This window comes from Artemia franciscana, chromosome 2 (assembly GCF_032884065.1).
Source record: "Artemia franciscana chromosome 2, ASM3288406v1, whole genome shotgun sequence".
In the NCBI taxonomy this organism is placed as follows: domain Eukaryota; kingdom Metazoa; phylum Arthropoda; class Branchiopoda; order Anostraca; family Artemiidae; genus Artemia; species Artemia franciscana.
Window position 1 is genome coordinate 3,590,478 of NC_088864.1, and position 22,280 is coordinate 3,612,757.

At 35.2% G+C, this 22,280-nt stretch overlaps 1 protein-coding gene across 8 annotated transcripts in view; it reads left to right on the plus strand.

Moving 5' to 3' along the window:
* The window catches only part of LOC136036080 (choline/ethanolaminephosphotransferase 1-like), a 78,305-nt gene that overhangs the window by 33,485 nt on the left and 22,540 nt on the right, over nucleotides 1-22,280 (plus strand). For 3 of the 8 annotated variants that reach the window (XM_065718060.1, XM_065718069.1, XM_065718077.1), the window contains exons 3-7: nucleotides 1,191-1,338; nucleotides 4,849-4,971; nucleotides 9,378-9,481; nucleotides 12,804-12,929; nucleotides 21,658-21,789. In XM_065718060.1, coding sequence (XP_065574132.1) covers nucleotides 1,191-1,338; nucleotides 4,849-4,971; nucleotides 9,378-9,481; nucleotides 12,804-12,929; nucleotides 21,658-21,789 — 633 coding nt within the window. Of the gene's footprint in view, nucleotides 1-1,190; nucleotides 1,339-4,848; nucleotides 4,972-9,377; nucleotides 9,482-12,803; nucleotides 12,930-14,790; nucleotides 14,923-21,657; nucleotides 21,790-22,280 lie in introns of all 8 variants that reach the window. The other 5 variants (XM_065718109.1, XM_065718117.1, XM_065718084.1 and 2 more) reach the window with 3 other exon arrangements.

A 22,280-nucleotide genomic window follows, 5' to 3' on the forward strand; every position in this document is an offset into this window, starting at 1 on the left:
TACTGCTGACGGACAAACCGGGTTTCTCCGATCATACAGATCAAAATTCTTGAGTGGGGTCGCTATAAAACATGAGTATCTTAGTAGAAGTAGTGGTGGTAGTACAGTAGTAGTAGTAGGAGGAAGAGGAGTAATAGTAGCAGCAGCAGAAAGAGGAAAATTTATGTAATAAAAGAAAAGAGTAGTAAAAGGAACTTAAAACTTAACTTTAGTCGGAAATTTTAACATAGAAACTAGAAAGAACGTTAGTAGACGTAAAGTTTAGCATAAGTAGAAAGAATGGAAAGTTTTTTTTTAGTCATAACATTTCTTACAACTAAAATTTCTGTTTTTCTATTGTTGCAATACCCCTTTTCGATCAAATTAAAGCAAGGTTTTATGAAAATAGGCACATAGTTTTTGGACTTTTTGTTCTCCGACTTGGGAAAATTTCTATGGCGAACTTAGTGACTAGCCATTTCAATTTTCAATCGGATGCGCCTTTTTCGAAGTTTATACGACAACAAATGGCCATCTCAAAATTTCTATCAGATGCATTCCGGGAAAATACGAGGTGGGGGGGGGTGTCCACCCTCCGATCACTCTGAATCTTTAAAAGGGCACTAGAACTTTTGATTACCAATCCAATGAGCCCCTTCCGAAAATTATACAATTACGCTTTCTATATATACCTTATATGCCCCAGGCGTAAGTTACAACCCTTGCCAATCGAATGAGCTCTTTTCGAAGTTTCTATGGCAACAACTGGCCATCTCAAAATTTCTATCAGATGCATTTCGGGAAAATACGAGGTTGGGGGGGGGTGTCCACCCTCCGATCACTATGAATCTTAAAAAGGGCACTAGAACTTTTGATTACCAATCCAATGAGCCCCTTACAAAAATTATACAATCACCCTTTCTATATATACCTTATATGCCCCAGGACATAACTTACAACCCTTGCCCTGGAGGCTATGGAGGATTTGTCATCCTCAAAGACGTAATTTCCTAGCTTTTCGGTTACATTGAACAAAATTGCTATCTAAAAATTTTGATTGGATGTGTCTGGGGAAATGGTGGGCGTGGGAGGGGGGTTAGTTGCCTTTCAATCACTTTCAACTATTAAAAAGGGCACTGACCCTTTCAATTTCCAATTGAACGAACGGCCTAAAATCACAATGAAAGTTTAATGTTTTTATCTACTTACAGCCACCTAGATGGAGTTGCTTTTTATGTGCGCTGGGCTTATTTATCTATCAAAGTTTGGATGCTATTGATGGGAAGCAAGCTCGACGAACAGGGTCATCTTCTCCTCTTGGTGAACTGTTTGACCACGGATGTGATTCAGTATCTGTTGGTAATTGTTTTTATGTATTTATTTTTAGGGCCATATGTTAAGTAAAATTGGTAAGTCTTTGTTGTTCGGATCTGAGACTGTAATATGCCAAAATTGACAATGTCCATTTGTTGTCCAAATTGATTAAGACCACGGTTGTACTTCAGTATCTGTGGGGATTTTTTTTTTAGCAATTTAGATTTTTGTTCATCTATTGGATCGTCCTTATGGTTTGGGCCTTTCTGACGGACAATCTGTAAATGTTCTAAAAACCTCATCTCTAAGAAATAATTTCGAAAAAAAAAATCATGGTTAAAGGACTTCATTGACTGTTAACCTTCTAATTTCATAAAGATATTTTCTAAAATTAATTAAATAAAAAACTTGCCAAAAAAGTTGCTTTTTAAGGAAAAATGGGTACATATATTTAAACCGGAAACGAGCAGAAATAAATTCGTGCAATAATCCAAACTTCACACAAACAGAAGTTATTATGAATGGATAAATGAAACACAAAATCAACAGTATTACATTGAATGATACTTCTATGGACTAATAGGTGTGTTCTCAAACTAATAGATATTAAGGCGGATAATCATGCCAAACTTAAAGCCAACTAAAATGATCCAAAATTACACTAGCCCCCCCCCCCTCTAAACCTTATAAAGGCCCGAGTGTCGTTTGCATTCGATTAAAGGTGATTTATATTTCAGCCCAGAGTGCTTTTTATTTGTCATAACAACAGCCACCAAATAATATTCCAAGGCTAAATAAGGTCTACAAAGACAATAGCTACCGCAAATACGAGTCGACATACTCTTTCCAAAACTATTTAAACGACTTAAGCATCATTTGTTGTTTTCTGGAGACGATTTGTATTTTGAATGGTGTGGTCATTAGTTGTTAAAACATCAACGTTAGAAAGAAAATAAAATCATAGCAATAGTCAATAGCATGGTCTTAGCAATAGCTTAAACTAGTAAAGAGCAAACCACAGCCCATTGTAACCAAGAGTTTATGAAGGCATTTTTAAACAGAAATAAAGTTCAAGTTAAAAAAATTTAGTTTATAGCTGGTTCAGGGATGGTAACTATTATTTCGATTAGTTATAATAGTAAGAGTTGAATGTAGAATAACTAATTTATAGGTTTATCAAAAAGAGCCTGAAATCCCTTGAAAATGGCACGAGACTGAAATACTAGTGTATCATTGAAATTGCTGTTGTTGAAAAGTTTATTTAAGAGAATAGCAGGCCCCTATCTTGAACAGCAAGGATTCTGCTTAAGGAGTCTCACTTTTTGGCATGGGAAGCACTGCTCTGTCCCCCTCAGACCGCAGAAGGATATTTATTGGCTTAATTAAAAGCTACCGCCTCTTATAAACTCATCCGCATATGGGCTTTGTAAAGTGCCAACCATATGGCACTTCTTGGGGTCATTCCTAGGGCGGAAAGGCCGGGAAGTATAACGAGGGTACTATTGTATTCTGAATGGTTCACCAATTTTAGCAGAAGGTTCGTAATCTTTCCTCTCGTATACTCTCTCCCTTAGTAAGTGAGAATTAAATAAATTGCGCTTTGGAAGCAAACTACCTAATGAATAAAGTGTTATTTATTTGTATATAATTTTAATAAAATTAATTAGATTTTCATATGCAAAGTCTTAAAGATAGCGATAATGACATATCTCTCAAAATCTTTTTTTTACCCGAAAAAAGTTTTATTTCCTGTATATCAGAACCATTTTTACTTTTATGGCATAATTTCAAAAGGAGATTTTTTTTTTATGTTTTGATTCCAGTAAAGCGCAATTGACGTTCTGATCTTTAGAAAGCTTAGGTAGCGATATTTGTATTCTCTGTTTTGGTAATTTGTGTTTGTTATAAGTTTAACTTTGATTAAACCTTTTCAATTTAAATTTATTTTAGGATGCATCTATTCATCCGTAGTAGTATAAATTTTATTTAGGTTTGATGTGGTTATTCATTTTAACTTCTATTCGTTTTTAGTTTTTTTTTTAATCATTAATAGTAATTTTGGGTTCTAAGTTTTAATTATTCCATGAATTCATTCCTGTTCTGTTTTGGTTCTAACATGGCTCTTTACTTTTCTATGAACAACTTTAAAAAAAGGGGGAAATCAGTTTAACAGCCATTAAATCCAGTAAAAAATTGTCCGAGGGTATGATAACAAACATTGGCTGGTTCAATAAAAACAGGTCATGTTTCCACTTTGGAACCACAAATCTTACAACTAAATGTCCGCCAAGGTTGAAACATTTAGCATTCTGCCGATCCCTAAGTGCAACCAAACCTTAAAAAAAAAACGCATCGAAACATTTAATTCTGAAGAGTATGGAACTCCAATTACTTTACTATTATTTTTAATACGTTTATTTTCTATTATATTATTTATGTTTTTAATAGGGTAAATATTACGAAAAAAATCCTTTAAATACAATAATTCAGAATCCAAAAATTCCTGAGAACAAATTCTGAAAGCTCTATCCACTAGTAAAACTACAACCTCTCTTTTCACCAAAACGGGATGGCACATAAGAAAATTTAAACATCTATCATTGTGAGTAGGCTTTCTGTATATTGAGAAAAGCAAATGGCGATTTCATTTCAATAAAAGGTAGTGAAAAAATGCGTTTTAGTAGTGCGACGAGTCCAATTTTTTGTTAGGGGAAGGGTTCAAACCTTGTAACCTCCTTCCCTGGATACGGATACTAAACCTTCAAAGAAAAGTCATAACGTTTTAGGTTTTTTGGTGCCATGTGCTTTTAGCTTTTTTCTTTTTGGCTAATTTGTACTCACCTCTCTTTCCTAAATGTGGCACTTGCTACTACCCAAAACTACATAGCTATATATGGAGGTCTTTTTCATTAACCGTAGAGTCCGCGACATTTAGTCTGCGATTTTATATATTTTTTAAGATAAAAACGGTTGGCTAAATTTCCACTTGACCAAATCAAACAGTCAGCTCTCGTTCCACTCCTGTTGATGTTTTAATGTTACACAGTAAACTATACGAATGTTGCTATATTTTGCTATTGGCAAAATAATTTTTTTAATATTTTTGATATATAATCAGATTTATTTATTATTTTGTCAAGTTCGTTTACTTAATCTTATATCTTTATTATTCACATAAATATCTGGCTGAAAAAAGAAAGAACAAAACTCACGTTGGTGCCGCACGAAACCTCTCAACATATCGAGGAAAGTGTCATTTTCCAATGTTGTGCGTACAGAGACAGCCCTGGGGTTCGGTGTATTTAAATTCATTTTGGGATATTGGATGAAAAACTCAATAAATGTGGTTATTCTCAATATTTTGACGGTGGAATATATGATATTTTCGTTAAAGGGGTAGGGGTATTTGTCATGAAAGCGAGATAATTAAGAGTAAGTGGTTGTTACTACTGGTTCTGTGGGGCTGTCAGTCTTTTGAAGGAGCCAATTTTCTTTTTCTTCATTCGTATTGATAACTGATTCTAATTAGACTTTAACATTTGTCTTTCTTCTTAGTTTGTGTGGCGCTTTCTGCATGTCTTGCCGTTCAGCTAGGCTATCATCCCCAGTGGATGTTTCTTCAAAGTTTCTGCGCTCTTACTCTATTTTACTGCGCGCACTGGCAGGCCTATGTTTCAGGTAAGATAATGTATGCCTATAATGGTATTACTCTAACTATGTTTTACTTTTATCTTGTGTATTACTTGATATTGTCATTACTTACATATTTTACTTTGGGCACTGGAAAACTTCTGCTTCAGGTATGATATTGTAAGTCAATATTTTGTGTTAGTCTTTAGAACCATCTAGTAAGTTCACAATAGGAACTTTGGAGCGGGTGTATTTAAGGTTTTGGTTTGGAGAGCTAACGGAAATTTAAAAACCTTCTAGCAAGTCACTATTGTTACTGTCTCCTTCTCTATGAGAATATGAGTATGGAAGTTATTTATTATTTGTTTAGTATGTTAAGTTATTTGTTAAGTTATGTTAAGTTATTTTAAGCTAGTATGTTAAGTTATTTGTTAAGTTATTAGTAGTAAGTCATTTATTATTTATTTAGTATGGAAGTTAGATAATGAGCATGGAAGGTTATTATTGAGCTTGCTTTTCACTGCATTTCAACAGAAGTTAGATTAACCAAAAAGGAAAGTTGCAATAATAAGTCAGTATTTCTTCTGAGGGGGTCTAGGGGGCTCTGATTTTTTTTGCATTTATATTGATCAGATGTTACCAAAAATTGTCCTTTTAGCGGGTACTAGAAGCTGGGCCCACGGCCGTGTCGATCTGTTTAGGGAAAGAATCAGATTGTTAAGATCTATCCACGGCCCATTATTACTCTGAATTCAAACTTTGAGTCAAATTTTACGAACACTTTAATTGCTTCTTATATTCTTATTTGCTTAATTTCTTTCTAAAGTTGCATAAGACGTCATCAGTATCTACCACAGCATCTTGTTTTGTAGAGATATGAAAATCCTGTTCAATTTCTACTAGTTGAGGGTATGGTTGCCATCACGGTTACCGCAAAACTGGAAATGAATTTATGTCAATTCTCTGAGATAGTCTTAACCAGTACTGACTATCATCTCATACATGTCTCCCTCTCACCACAACTTCTTGTTTTGTAGAGATGTGAAAATCTCTTTCAATCTTCTTCGATTATGGTGGTATGATCTCGGCCACGAGGTACTCATAAATCTTGATTCAAAGTCTAAATTCCGCTTTGGAAGTCTAAAAACCCTGCTGAAAACTCTGTTTCTACTAATTGAGGGGACACCGTCACCGGTAGTGCAAAACTGAAAACGAATCTTTGCCTTTTCTCTGGCATAATTTTAACCACTGCTAACTGTATATCATACAAGTCTCCCTCTCACAACCTCCCGCGCTGCTTGCAGTTTTCACGGTGATATTGTCGATACAAACATAACCTCTCAACCGGTACACTTCGAGTAGATATGGCGTTTTCGATATTTCCCCAAAAATGGACCAGCTTGTGGATAGGTTCCACAAGCGTCAAGAAAATATTGTCGACTTTCCACTTAATTGTTTAGCTTAATTGTGTTGCAAAAGTAGCTGAGAGATTGCTTGTTTTTGTTTTTTCAGTTTTTCCTGTTTATTGTTTTCATTTTTTTTTTTGTTTTTATGTATAATAAAAACATAATCTCGCAACCGGTACACTTCGAGTAGATATGGCGTTTTCGATATTTCCCCAAAAATGGACCAGCTTGTGGATAGGCTCCACAAGCGTCAAGAAAATATTGTCGACTTTCCACTTAATTGTTTAGCTTAATTGTATTGCAAAAGTAGCTGAGAGGTTGCTTGTTTTTGTTTTTTCTGTTTTTCCTGTTTATTGTTTTCATTTTTTTTTTTTTTTAAGTATAATAAAAACATAATCTCGCAACCGGTACACTTCGAGTAGATATGGCGTTTTCGATATTTCCCCAAAAATGGACCAGCTTGTGGATAAGTTCCACAAGCGTCAAGAAAATATTGTCGACTTTCCACTTAATTGTTTAGCTTAATTGTGTTGCAAAAGTAGCTGGGAGGTTGTTTGTTTTTGTTTTTCAGTTTTTCTTGTTTATTGTTTTCATTTTATTTTGTTTTTATGTATAATAAAAACATAACCTCGCAACCGGTACATTCTGAGTAGATATGGCGTTTTCGATATTTCCCCAAAAATGGACCAGCTTGTGGATAGGTTCCACAAGCGTCAGGAAAATATTGTCGACTTTCCACTTAATTGTTTAGCTTAATTGTGTTGCAAAAAAAAGCTGAGAGGTTGTTTGTTTTTGTTTTTTCAGTTTTTCTTGTTTATTGTTTTCATTTTATTTTGTTTTTATGTATAATAAAAACATAACCTCGCAACCGGTACATTTTGAGTAGATATGGCGTTTTCGATATTTCCCCAAAAATGGACCAGCTTGTGGATAGGTTCCACAAGCGTCAAGAAAATATTGTCGACTTTCCACTTAATTGTTTAGCTTAATTGTGTTGCAAAAGTAGCTGAGAGGTTGTTTGTTTTTGTTTTTTCAGTTTTTCTTGTTTATTGTTTTCATTTTATTTTGTTTTTATGTGTAATAAAAACATAATCTCGCAACCGGTATACTTCGAGTAGATATGGCGTTTTCGATATTTCCCCAAAAATGGACCAGCTTGTGGATAGGTTCCACAAGCGTCAAGAAAATGTTGTCGACTTTCCACTTAATTGTTTAGCTTAATTGTGTTGCAAAAGTAGCTGAGAGGGTTTTTTTTTAGTTTTTCTTGTTTATTCTTTTCATTTTATTTTGTTTTTCTTTATTTTTGTACTCCTCTAAGTGCATTTTATGTATGTAAAGAGGGTTGAAATAAATTATTATTATTAAAAGGACGTGTACCTTACTTTGCAAGCTTGATCAAGTTACAAAGGATTTATAAACGTTTTGATGCCCAGGTCTATATAGCCCACGTCTAGCCAAATACAAAATCACGACTATTGCTTTATATTACTGTTAGCTTACTGTCATTTCTCTTTTAACTATTTAAGGCGGCTGAAATATGATAGGACAACTTCAAATTTTGGTGATCTTTAGAAAAGAGACTAAGCTAAAATAAGAAATTTTGGCGGGGGAGGTTACCTGTCCTAATGACACCACATGTTGGGGGGGGATCATGAATCAATGGAAAATCCTTCCTTGTGTCAAATGTTAATTCCTAGGAAAACTATAATTTTTATTGCGGAAGCATAATATTCATTAAAGTTTTTCAAATTTGTTTCTCTAAAAAGGGTGAACCAAGTGGTTTCCTCTTCAAGTAATATTCGGTTGGGTTTAAGGAAATAGAAAGAAATGCGGAAAGTCAGCTCACCTTTGAATTAATCGAAAATATCTGGAATTAGCACACCTCTTGCTGCTAATTCCATGTTGAAGTAAATGTATTTCTGTTTTTAAGCTTCGAATATGAAAAATTGACATCAGGAAAGCTAGAAATGAGTGGTAGTGGCAATCTAAATAAATGTCAGAAGATTTCAATCAAAAATATTTTTCACTTAGTGCAATTCCTACCATAGGACTCTAATATTTCTGCTCGAAATTATGTTGAATATCTTCTCTTTTCCTCCGTTTCTTTGTTTCTCCCTTACTCTTCTCGCCTTTTTCCTTTCTCATCTCTTTCTCTCTTTCACACACTCTCTTTCCGCCTCTAACTCTCTTTTGTCATGGTTTTGTGAATAAAATTTTTCTATAACAAAAATCTGTTTTTTCTACGATTTTTGATAATCCAGCTGGAACTAATGGCTAGTTCGTAGTGATATTTTTTGTTAATATTGGAAATTTAGCTAGCGCTAATTGAGCCAATTAGAATTTTTAGCCAAAATGAAAATTCAAAGAAAAATCCTATGGGTTCAAATTGATGCTAGATAATTCCTAGTAATAGCGAAATTTCATTGCTATGGACCTTAAACGAAAAGCAGTATCTCTTTGAAGAGGGGGGGGGGAGAAGTCATTGGGGAAGTAAAGCGAGTGCTTCATTTTTACAGGCCATGGAGCCTTTGTATGAATTCGTACCATGTACGCATTGTCTTCTTAATTTTTTATTGTATAAATCCTGTAATCAGAGAGAGTAATGAGGGAAACTGTACAGACTCAGCATGAGCAAGAACATGCCCAGCTGTGTTCGTCTTTGATGGCATGGTGCTTAAATTATTTGTAATAATGCTATTAGTAGTACCCATGCCGGTGAAGTAATCTGTACTACTCTTGTAATTTTATTTTTTTTATTATTGTTATTCATGTATTTTATTATTTTTATTTGCTATTGATTTATTTTGTCAGTTAATATCTGATACAAATTTCACCAAAATGAAAAAAATACCTAGTTTGCTGAAATATAGAATCCTATCGCCTTTACAATCAATCACCTTCCGAGTTTTTTATTGAACTTGCCTGGGAGATTCTACTATTCATTTCTACTGCTTGTAATTTTTTTTTTTAATGTATGTTTTTTTTTAATCTACTATTAATATATTTGTTCTATTCGTATGTTTCTGAAGTTACAAAAAAATATTTTAGGGACATTACAGTTTGGAAAATTTGACGTCACTGAAGCTCAATTTGGGATCATAGGAATACACCTAATTTCAACAATATTTGGTCCGTCTGTCTGGTCAATAACGGTAAGAAAATCGTTTCTTTTCAGTTGGCAAAAAATTTTCTTACGACTAATTTTTTTTTGTATTTAGGCTATTTTAATTCTTAGCTTAAATCGTTCAGTAACCAAACCAATTCACTCAACTCTTGAATGATTTTTAAATTTTATCGTCAGAATGGATTATTTACTCTTAATTGTAATATGTATTGTTTAATGAAATCCCTCAAAAGTAGGATTTAATTCCTTGAATGACGAAAAGATGGCAATTGAATAGTTTTTTTTAGCAACCACTTTTGACATACCCCATACTAACTTATGTTAAATACGTATTTATTAAAGTTACTGCAATACAAAAATTTTTTAATAGTTCTGCTTTCTCAGACGCATAAGCGAAAAGTTAAATTTCTTCCATGGGATTGCCGGTGCATCTATTATAGTCAAAACTGGCTATGTATCTTTAAATTTATTTATTAAATTTATCGGATTTATTAAATTTAAGTATTGCTTCTTTGAGCCACAATCCATATGTAATCTGATTGACTTCTGTATTTTGCTTTCAGTTTTAGTTTGGTCTATTATTGTGAGTGACTCCAATATTTTGAATTTTTTTTTTTTTTTTTTTTTTTTTTTTTTTTTTTTTTTTTTTTTTTTTTTTTTTTTGGAATTTTGTGTCAATTGTTGGTTTCTAATTCATACCTTGATTAAATCCCGTCTTTTTGCTCGAATTTCTGAAATTCTCATTAGAAGTGAGTAATAAGCTGGCCTAAACTTCATTTTTAGATCTCAGTCTTGGATTCAGGGCATATTCCCCCCTCGTAATCTGATGGTTTTATTATTTCTCGCATAGTGTCCTTTACTAGTCATGTAAAGAACAAATTTTAGCAGCTTAATCTTGTTCCTCCGCTTCAAAATAAATTTTTTGGTAAATGCCTGTGTGAACTGTATTTAAATACTCAAATTCTCATGCCTTTAGTTAAGTCCAGATCAAGTTAAAACTATTTAATTATGTTTGGTATTTGCCGATATTTCGCTCAAATTCTATAATAATAAATACTCAAATTCTCATGCCTTTAGTTAAGTCCAGATTAAGTTGAAGCCATTTAACTATGTTTGGTATTGCTGATATTTCACCTCTTTGGATCAATAATTCCCATATTTAATATAAACCGGAGTACGAAATAAATATAAGAATTGAAAAAAGAGGCAAGGGTAAAGCATCCTCCTTCCCTTTTCCACCAAAAGCGAATTAACAGATATAGTATTTGAGTAAAACATGTACATTCGCCCCCCCCCCCCGCGAATTCTTTGGATTTTCACATTTGTGCTTAACTTTCAAATGAATTATATGTGCCCTACTCTTTTGTATAATTCTTAAACCCCTGAATTCGTCCCTCTTCTAGAATTTTTTTGGCATACCTTTGTTGTGTATTCTTTTTGTTTATTGTATACTTTTTAGTCCTTTTACAATATATAATATTTTTTAATCTTTTTTTTTAAACTTTTGGTCACATTTTAGTCTGTATGCACTAAGATTTTATTGATGTGATGGTAAGCAGTAGCCTAAGCAAGCAATTTTTCCTACAATTTATAGCTTTTTATTCTTATCATATTTTTTTATTTATTAATTCTTTTTCTTTTTTACTATTTTTTCCTCAGTGTACCTACAAATAAGTTTTTAATTTTCCTTGGAAGCCGTAAGTCAACAACCCCGGAGTGCTGTTAACATTTTAGCCTCTGTTGAAAGGACCCAATATGCACTCCTGCAGAGCTGCGAAACTAAATCAAGTTCCGCCACTGTTTAATAATATAAAACCAATGGGTAATATAAAACTAGCTATATAAAGCGTGGTAAACGGGTTTAATGCACAGCGTTTCACCGCGTCAAAGGCTAAAAGCCGAATCTGAAATTTGATGATTTTACAATAAGTCAAGACAAAAAGCCTTTTCCACTGTCAAACCAAATTGTAAAATCCCAATCTGTATTGTAAATTTGCTGTTCCATTGACAATCCATATTATGGAAAGTCTAGGCAACTGATAACCAGGATTGTAAGCTCATAATCTAGATTGTGAATTCAACAACTACGCTCGAAAGGAAGATTGTGGATTTGGATTGCTGATTTTGCCCGGCCGTTAGTTGATTTTGTAAACTTTGCTGTTCTTTGATTCGACAGTACAGTTTTATCAGCTGGTTTTATAAATTCCTTTGTTCCCCTGATAACTTTCAATCTTGTTTTAAGAAATCCGGCTTGTCAGTGGAAAACGCCTGAGGTTTAGTTGCTCTTTGCAGTAGTATCAGTCCATGGAAATTTACGAGGGTATTTTTTCAGCATCTAGGGAGAGCGGTAAATTCGTTATTTTTTTCAAAAGAAATACTAAAAACAGGCCTTTTTCAATGAAACTTCCCTTAAAAATGTACTTTCAACATCCGGGGGGTGTGTGTGTGTGTGTGGGTGAAGAAATCGTCATTGGCTATTAAGGAGTAACTTGGTTGATGGTTTAAATAGTTAATCTAATAGTAAAAAAAAATTGCAAGAACTAACTGTATAGCTGTTAAAAATGCGGCCGTTTTTAAAGGGACACCTTATACTGTGCAGCCAAGGGATATAGTAAAATCAAGTTCCTTTACTAGGCTATTTGGTGACACAGGAGTGATAATGTAAGTGAAGTATTGGTAAATGTATTTAATATATGAAGATCATCGTCTCAAGACTGGAACATATAAACGTCCGATATTTTCATCTCATTAACAGGAAAGTCGAGACAAGGCTCTGTAGCTCTGTGTAAAAATGACTTTAGAGGATTCAAATAAAAAAGAGAAATCTGTAAAAATTATTTGTTTAGCTAATGAAGTGTGTTGCTTAGTAATTCCGTAAAAACTAATTGTTTTCATCCCCTGTAAAGGGGCACGATATACTGTACGTCTGATTGACACAAATGAATCAAGCTCCTTCACTGTTTGATTGTATAAACTTTATTCAGTAAAGCGTTTTAAGTGGGTTAAATGTCATACCGTGCCTAAGACGAAAAGTTTTATCTTAAACTTCCATAGTTCAGCAGACAAATCAAGATAAGACTTAGAAGCTGTTTGTGGGAGTAATTTTTTTAGTAAAAAAAAAATGTAAAAATTAACTGTGTAGCGGAATAATTTGGCTGCATTTGAAATTTAGTTGTTAAAATTAGGTCATGGAGTCTTTGAGCTAGATAAGTAAAGCGCCCGTAAGTTCACCTAGTGGATGTAGATCCTGCATAGTATAATAGTTCATGTTTCCAGGAAGTGCATGATGCAATCTTTGGTTTGAAAACGATCATAAAAAATCATAAAAATTATCTTATTATGTCCTTTAGGTATTTTCAGTGCCATTAGCTATATTGCTGGTCATTTGTTGCCAGTTGCCAGCATTGGCCAGTTTTTCATCTCTAGCAAGCTACGTGTGTAATGGAGGCGTTGGTAAAAACGGATCCACAGTGGCAGTAAGTGGCTCGATAATCAAGCCTCCTGGACCGGTGGCGGTGTATCTGTCACTGCTTATGATAATGTTTTTTATCAAATTTGGGTTGTCCTGTCTGTTTGAAAATTTTGCATCTTTTCATTCTGTCTCGTTTTTAATTGTATATCCTGTTTTGGGGATAAGATATTGTAGTAAAAATAACAAAATGCTATGAGCAAAGCTTAACTAATTACTTTATAATAAAGCTGGAGTATCCTGCCGTGCTAGACGAAAGAAGTGAACTCGTTTTTTTTCGTTTTCTTTTCGTTTTTTCTCGTGAATTATAAATATCAGAACATTATTCTCGAATGCAGAGGTCCTGCTTCGGTTAGAAATGATCCCCAATTACTAACCAAATAAGATGGATTTTGAATGGTAACAACTTCTGCTGATACGTCATCGCAGCTACAAGACATCTGACGCCAAAACAGCTACAAACGCTCCTTCCTCGCCCGAATATATTTCGAACTTATCTGTTTGCTCCTTCTCATTACTTTTCCACGAATTAAACGAATTTAAGAAATTTTTTCTTATGACCGCTTCTAGCTCGATATGAGCACGTCCTGCAATTCATTTGGTCCCAGCTCGATTGCTAGCTAGCAAAATTTTCGGCAACGTATTATCCTTTGTCCGTAAGCATGATCTAACCGACCGTGATATTTTTTTCACTAAAATTCTTATTACCCGAAACCTGATATTTAGCCTAGCACGGTGGTCTCTAAAACTCCAGTGCTCAAATGCTATGATGCAATAAAACATTTCAAACCCAATTCAAAAGTCAAAAGAAAACGAAGACACATAGAAGGGGAAGTAGCTATTAATTTGCAGGAAGTAAATAGCTTTTCGAATCTACAAAATTCATAGATAGACCCAGGTTTGACCTGGAGGAGAGGAGGAAATCTGAAGATTTTTAAATGATGGCGAAGTGAAGGGAAATAGCTACTTTATGTTCAAATGTTTGAAATCTCTCTGGGGCGCTTTTTGGATTGATTTTAAGAAAGGTACACACCAAAGCTCATAAAATGCATATGTTTTTGGTTTACCAGTAGGCCATTGCAAACTTTCTGGGTGATTTTTTTTTTTCGAATAATATCGTAATTTTTTACATGCTCAACAAGTCTTCAAGCTGTAAAATGTGAAAAGGAGAAAAAAGTTCTTCCTGTGAGTCACAGTTACGTGCATTGCTCTACATGTCGGTTGTCCTCTGCCAAACCTAGTATTCTGCACAAAATTTACGTAAAAAAAAAAAATAAAAAAAAAATTAAGAATGGATCTCTCCTCGTCTCCATACGGCGAGCTCAATGGCACAGTCATCATTTTTTCCCTCTACTGTTTTTGATGAGATACTGCCTATAACCTCCTTATGAATTTCACTGTAAACAACTTTCACCGGTTTTCCACAGTTAAAGGCTAGTATAGACTTACTAAATTGCCAAAACCTTGTACCAAGATCCAGCTAAAAATATTTCGCAAGAACAGGAAGACAAGGGTTTTAGAAAAGCTTTTGACAGAATTCTGATGCTCATCTATTTCTCCTGCTCAACAAAAAATAGAAAAATTACTACTTTGGTATTTTCTCGAAAACTTGGAAAATGCATATACTAGGTTCTGGCAGAGGACTGCAGAACTGTGATTCAAGTTTCACAGATGCTTTAACACTTTACGGAGCCTTGGTACTGGAGGTCTAGGTATTTTTGCCTGTTTTTAGTCTCTAAAAAATATTCTAACCTTCATTTATGCTTTTTTTTTCTCTTGTCTAAGGGTCATGAATTAAATTTCTAGTATCAACTGCGAAGATCTATTATTGTTGCTGTTATTTTAGTTATTTCTTTTATTTGCTTCAGGTCCCATTATTGGATCTCAACCTCAAAGTATTTTGTGAAATACTGATAATGGGATTATCTCTAAACTGTTTCCTTGGTTACCTTCCCTCCATACTTGCTAGTGGAGCCGGTAAAAATGGGTCCACTGTTGCTGTAAGTTCAATAATTTTTATGAATAGCTGCAATTGGATGCTTTCCCGGGCGCTTAGCATGTTATTTTCTTTGATTTTCAAGTCTTCCATCCTAACGCCCGTGGACTGGGTCTTCTCCGCAATCCAAACTGATTCAGACTGTGAGTTCTAATTCTGGTCAACATTCTTCAATCAGAACTCACCCTTCGCCTATTTGGAAGTTTACCAGAAAATATACTTTCTAAGTGTGCGACAAACGTGGAGAGTTGCTTAATCCTAAAGTGAACATATCCAGAAAAGCGAATTTTTATATCCCAAATTTAAGTTATTAAATGCTATCCCTTATTTTTGGATGTATCTATGTGGCATCGGAATTAACTACCACATTTTAATCAGAAAAATGATAAATGAATAAGTAGCAACGAAGCCATCATATGGAACAAGAACTTAGATGGACCAGTTAGAAGTTAGTTAGTGTTAGGGGTGTTACAGAAGTTAGATGGACCAGTTAGAAGTTAGTTAGTGTTAGGTGATGTTAGGTGTTACAGAAGTTAGATGGACCAGTTAGAAGTTAGTTAGTGTTAGGGGTGTTACAGAAGTTAGATGGACCAGTTAGAAGTTAGTTAGTGTTAGGTGATGTTAGGTGTTACAGAAGTTAGATGGACCAGTTAGAAGTTAGTTAGTGAACGGTGAAGTTAGGTGGTAGAGAAGTTAGATGGACCAGTTAGAAGTTAGTTAGTGTTATGTGAAGTTAGGTGTTACAGAAGTTAGATGGACCAGTTAGAAGTTAGTTAGTGTTAGGTGAAGTTAGGTGTTACAGAAGTTAGATGGACCAATTAGAAGTTAGTTAGTGTTAGGGGAAGTTAGGTGTTATAGAAGTTAGATGGACCAGTTAGAAGTTAGTTAGTGAATGGTAAAGTTAGGTGTTACAGAAGTTAGATGGACCAGTTAGAAGATAGTTAGTGTTAGGTGAAGTTAGGTGTTACAGAAGTTAGATGGACCAGTTAGAAGTTAGTTAGTGAATGGCGAAGTTAGGTGTTACAGAAGTTAGATGGACCAGTTAGAAGTTAGTTAGTGAACGGTGAAGTTAGGTGGTAGAGAAGTTAGATGGACCAGTTAGAAGTTAGTTTGTGTTATGTGAAGTTAGGTGTTACAGAAGTTAGATGGACCAGTTAGAAGTTAGTTAGTGTTAGGTGAAGTTAGGTGTTACAGAAGTTAGATGGACCAGTTAGAAGTTAGTTAGTGAATGGTGAAGTTAGGTGTTACAGAAGTTAGATGGACCAGTTAGAAGTTAGTTAGTGAATGGTGAAGTTAGGTGTTACAGAAGTTAGATGGACCAGTTAGAAGTTAGTTAGTGTTAGGTGAAGTTAGGTGTTACAGAAGTTAGATGGACCAGTTAGAAGTTAGTTAGTGAATGGTGAAGTTAGGTGTTACAGAAGTTAGATGGACCAGTTAGAAGTTAGTTAGTGTTAGGTGAAGTTAGGTGTTACAGAAGTTAGATGGACCAGTTAGAAGTTAGTTAGTGTTAGGTGAAGTTAGGTGTTACAGAAGTTAGATGGACCAGTTAAAAGTTAGTTAGTGAATGGTGAAGTTAGGTGTTACAGAAGTTAGATGGACCAGTTAGAAGTTAGTTAGTGTTAGGTGAAGTTAGGTGTTACAGAAGTTAGATGGACCAGTTAGAAGTTAGTTAGTGAATGGTGAAGTTAGGTGTTACAGAAGTTAGATGGACCAGTTAGAAGTTAGTTAGTGTTAGGTGAAGTTAGGTGTTACAGAAGTTAGATGGACCAGTTAGAAGTTAGTTAGTGAATGGTGAAGTTAGGTGGTACAGAAGTTAGATGGACCAGTTAGAAGTTAGATAGTGAATGGTGAAGTTAGGTGATGGAGAAGTTAGATGGACCAGTTAGAAGTTAGTTAGTGTTAGGTGAAGTTAGGTGTTACAGAAGTTAGATGGACCAGTTAGAAGTTAGTTAGTGTTAGGTGAAGTTAGGTGTTACAGAAGTTAGATGGACCAGTTAGAAGTTAGTTAGTGAATGGTGAAGTTAGGTGTTACAGAAGTTAGATGGACCAGTTAGAAGTTAGTTAGTTTTAGGTGAAGTGAGGTGTTACAGAAGTTAGATGGACCAGTTAGAAGTTAGTTAGTGAATGGTGAATTTAGGTGTTACAGAAGTTAGATGGACCAGTTAGAAGTTAGTTAGTGAATGGTGAAGTTAGGTGTTACAGAAGTTAGATGGACCAGTTAGAAGTTAGTTAGTGTTAGGTGAAGTTAGGTGTTACAGAAGTTAGATGGACCAGTTAGAAGTTAGTTAGTGAGTGGTGAAGTTAGGTGTTACAGAAGTTAGATGGACCAGTTTGAAGTTAGTTAGTGAATGGTGAAGTTATGGGTTACAGAAGTTAGATGGACCAGTTAGAAGTTAGTTAGTGAATGGTGAAGTTAGGTGTTACAGAAGTTAGATGGACCAGTTAGAAGTTAGTTAGTGAATGGTGAAGTTAGGTGTTACAGAAGTTAGATGGACCAGTTAAAAGTTAGTTAGTGAATGGTGAAGTTAGGTGTTACAGAAGTTAGATGGACCAGTTAGAAGTTAGTTAGTGAATGGTGAAGTTAGGTGTTACAGAAGTTAGATGGACCAGTTAGAAGTTAGTTAGTGAAGAGTGCTAAGAATGCAACTAGGAATATTAGTGAAAAAGCTTTAGGTTTAATAGAGAGTAGAAGGGGTTTATATAAGAATTATCTGAGTGACATGTCGAATGAAAACAAAAGGAATGTAAAGAAAGTGGAGAAAGCATTAAAATATGAACTAAGGAGATGTGAAGTGGAGGCGATGGATAAAATTGCTGAGGATCTGGAAGATGCGGCTAGACGGCATAATAGTAAAATATTATACTGGCATGTTAATAAATTGAAAGGGAGTAGCCAATCCGGACTAGTCCCAGTTAAAGATAGAAATGGGGCCACAATTAGTGATAAGGAAAAAGTTATAGAAAGATGGGTGGAACATTTTGAGAATGTGCTAAACCGAGATACAGTTGCAGGAAAAGATATAGGTGAAAATGAAAAAGTTTGTGATACCTCGGATGTGAAGGAAGATTTGTTTAGTGAGGAAGAATTAGCTACAGTACTAAAAGGATTAAAAAATAATAAGGCCCCAGGTGCTGATAGTATGATTAATGAGTTTCTTAAATATGGTGGCTTTGAGGTTAGGAATAAGCTACTGAAGATTATGAAAATGATTTTTGAAAGGGGGAAGTACCCAATGATTTTAGGAAAACCTTAATTAAACCACTGTATAAGAAAGGTGACAAGAGTGAGTGTCGTAATTATCGAGGCATTAGTCTGGTCTCTGTAGGTAGCAAATTACTGAGTAATATGATACTTTTTAGACTGAGACATGCTGAAGACAAATTTTTAAGGGAAGAACAATGCGGTTTTAGAAAAGGTAGAGGATGTGTCGACCATATTTTCACTCTTAGGTTAATAATTGAGAAGTCCCTTCGATGTCAAACACCTTTGGTCCTTAGTTTTATCGATTATGAGCAAGCTTTCGATTCAGTTGATAGAACAGCGTTAACAAAGGTCTTATCGTTATATGGTATACCAGAAAAATACGTTAAAGGGATTTGCGCTATGTACGAGAATAATACTGCTGCGGTTAAGGTAGGAAATGAGGTTAGCAACTGGTTTTGTATTAAATCAGGAGATAAGCATTGTTGTGTTCTATCCCCCTTTATATGGATCATTTTGATGGACTTCGTCTTAAAGAGCACAGGAAAGGTAATTGGAGACCATGGAATCAAATGGGGAGGAAGAACGCTCCTGGACTTAGATTATGCTGATGATTTAAGCATATTAGATGAAAGTGTGAGCAAAATGAATGAATTTTTAGAGGTTTTACGAGTTCAGGGTGCTAAAATAGGCTTGAAAGTTAATGTTAAGAAGACTAAGTCACTAAGGCTAGGAATAAGTGAAGATGAAAAGGTGACATTAGGTAACGAAAAGATTGATCAGGTTGGGAGCTTCAGTTACCTTGGTAGTATTATTAGTAAAGATGGTGGGAGCAGAGAAGATGTTAAAAGTAGAATAGGTAAAGCTCAGGGTATTTTTTCACAGTTAAAAAAAGTTTGGAAGAATAGAAAGATAAGTCTACAAACCAAGATTAGAATATTGGAAGGTACAGTGATGACATTATTGAAATATGGATCTGAAGCATGGACACTCCAAAGAGCAGATGAAGATTTACTAGATGTTTCCCAGAGAAATTGCTTACGGATTGTTATGGGTACCCGGCTGACTGACCGTTTTTCAAACAGTAGGTTGTACGAAAAGCGTGGTTCAATCCCGCTTTCTGGGGCTATAATGAAAGAAAGGTTGAGATGGCTAGGCCACGTTCTACGGATGAAGGATGACAGATTACCAAAGATTGTCCTTTTTGGCCAACCGTCTGTGGCTACACGGAAAGCAGGTCGTCCTTATCTGGGTTGGGAGGATGTCATAAATAAAAGATTTAAAGGAAACGGGAACTTCCTGGGAGGGTGTAAAGAGGGAGGCTTTAAATAGATTAGGTTGGAGGAGGAGCGTGTGTAGCTGTGTTGGCCTCAGGCGGCTTGGTGCTGCAGTGAGTTATTATTAGTAGTAGTAGTAGAATGGTGAAGTTAGGTGTTACAGAAGTTAGATGGACCAGTTAGAAGTTAGTTAGTGAATGGTGAAGTTAGGTGTTACAGAAGTTAGATGGACCAGTTAGAAGTTAGTTAGTGAATGGTGAAGTTAGATGGAACAGTTAGAAGTTAGTTAGTGAATGGTGAAGTTAGGTGATAGAGAAGTTAGATGGACCAGTTAGAAGTTAGTTAGTGTTAGGTAAAGTTAGGTGGACCGAGAAAACTCGCTGAAGACAGTGATTAAAATAAACCTATGCGAAAGGGAACTAAAATAAAGCAACCAATTTAAAATCGAGCTCACGATCAATTAGTTCGGTACTCGCATGAAATGTGTCTCATTATAGACAAGACTATGCCTATTCTACAATTGAGGTAAGTTCAGTTCGAGTCTGAAGCCTGTCCACACCTTTTTAAAGCCTTTCGAATATACCGCGAAGGAAATCAATTATCACCAGATTTGGTGCCATTCCTGTATCTGTTTAAGATTGGTGTTTAAAGTGAAGTAATATTTTACACCAAATTCTTTTCAGTTTACATTTTGTATTTTACTGTGTTAGAATTTGAATTTGTTTCCACCATGGATGAACTTCCTGTCCCTCTTGCTGCCTTTTGAATCTTCCGAGATAAATTTAGGCTCCTCTAGAAGCCCAGAGGCGTTATTTGACAGGCCAGCTTGGTCCATAATATATAGGTAGACGGCTGAAAATATTTAACCCAAAGTCAAGTTGATTAAGTTCTCTGTTTCTACTAAAATAAATGACTCATTTACAAGTCACTTTGCAACTTCTGGAATACTTTTACAATCCCTGAATTATAACTGCATGAATGCAGCGAGAAATATCGACTTTCAATCTTGCCGGAGAATCTGCTATGAGAAGGACCAAGTACGGACTTAGGTCGCTATACTGTTGAACCCTCCATATTGTGGGCGTTTCCTAAAAGCGACAACAACAGTACTTACGAAGTTTCCCTGGAAAAAGCTGTGTATTGAAGTAAATACAAAGATAAAGGACGTATTTTTTGTATCATATGTATGTGAAAAGTAGACACTTAAACTAGAATTCAACATGGTGCTGATAGTCAAGTTTCAATACTTAGCTCAGCGGTTCACCAACTAACTGAAATCCCTTTCTTCCCTTTCTTCGAAAGTTGTTCATGAGACTTAAATCATTCTGTTTCGGTGTTATTATTCCTTCTGTCTCCAAGCCAAAAACATGGAATAAGTCACAGGGATTACAAATTTATCCTCTGGTTTTTAGAAATATATACCCTCTGTCATAAAAAGAGGAAAATTTAGCCAAGTTGGATGTTGCAGATAGATCAGACATTTTGTTTTGGTTCCTCTTTTTATGCTGGCCAGGTCCTTGGCTCATTTATTTTTTCGTCCCGCCACTTCGACACATCTGTCAAGTATCGTTATGTGTCAAGCACTCTTATATTCGCCTTCGCCTAAATTTACGAAGTAACTTAGGTGATTAGATTTTCGGTGATAGTTTTTGAGACCCTCCCCCCCGGAAATCCGAAACTCACCCTAGTTTTTGGGCGCTTCCTATTCAAATTATGAAATGGCATTTGGTTTATTTTATTATCGATCCCCTCCCCCCATATATACACACACAAAGAATTCTTGCACAAGGGGCTAAGTCTTTGGCACAGTTATTCCACCCGCCAGTCGGACTCGCCCTTAGGCCCAGCAATTTGGTGGACAACCGCTTTAGCTTATTCATCATACCCTTCACATGTCCATTACTTGATACTTCTAAAAATGTAGATTAGTGTTAGGGTGAAAAACGCTAGTGTCTGCTGTCGGGACATCAAGGGGTAATGGTATAGCGCGAGGTAGGTGAGTCCTTTGGGCGATTTTTTTTTACAAAACAAATAAAAAACGCTTTAATTTTTTCTCTTTCTTCTCTAGATATTAAGGGCTGAGCACGTGTCATAAGCCTACAAATAAAAAAGATAGATTAAGTTATAAAAATTTTTATGCTAGAATTATTCAGAATAGAAAATTATTCTGCATGATAAGAAACGTGGCTAATGTTTGAGGCTTTAGTTTGTTTTGTAACGTTTGCTAAGGATGTGTTGACTCTGTTTGCTTTTGCCTTAGCTATCCGATGGTGTTTTTCCGCTGCGTCTGATTGGAAGTGCAATAACTCATCTAATTTATCTGCATGTTGGGATCTCACAGCTTTCTGTAATTCTAACTGGAGGAGTCGGTAAAAATGGATCTACCATCGCTGTAAGTATTTTACCTCTTATATGACTATCGATAATTCTCGGGGCTCAAGCCTCAGAGGCTCTTTTTTATAGCTTGGTAAGTTCTGTTACAGGATTAGTCTCATTTACTCTTATTTATAATGGAATGTTCTTGTCATTGTTATTTTTTTCAGAATCTTGTATTCCACTAAATAGAAAATAGAAAACTAAAAGAAACGTGCGTCAAAAATTTGATAAAATTTACTCTTTATTAAACAACTGAAAAGTGTGACTTCCAGGGGGGGGGAGAATGTACCATACAGTCCAGCAATTATTCCGAAATCTACGCAGGGTTAGGCCACCTGGTATACTCACGACCACTCCTCTGTTTTCCCTTATTCAAAGCTTCTTCTCTTGCCACCTGCCATGGCAGTGATTTTGATAACCAAATCTAGGAAATACTGCCCTTTTTTTCATCACCTTGTGGTGATTAATAAAACTTTTAGTTTTTATAAAAATGCTTAATAAAACTTA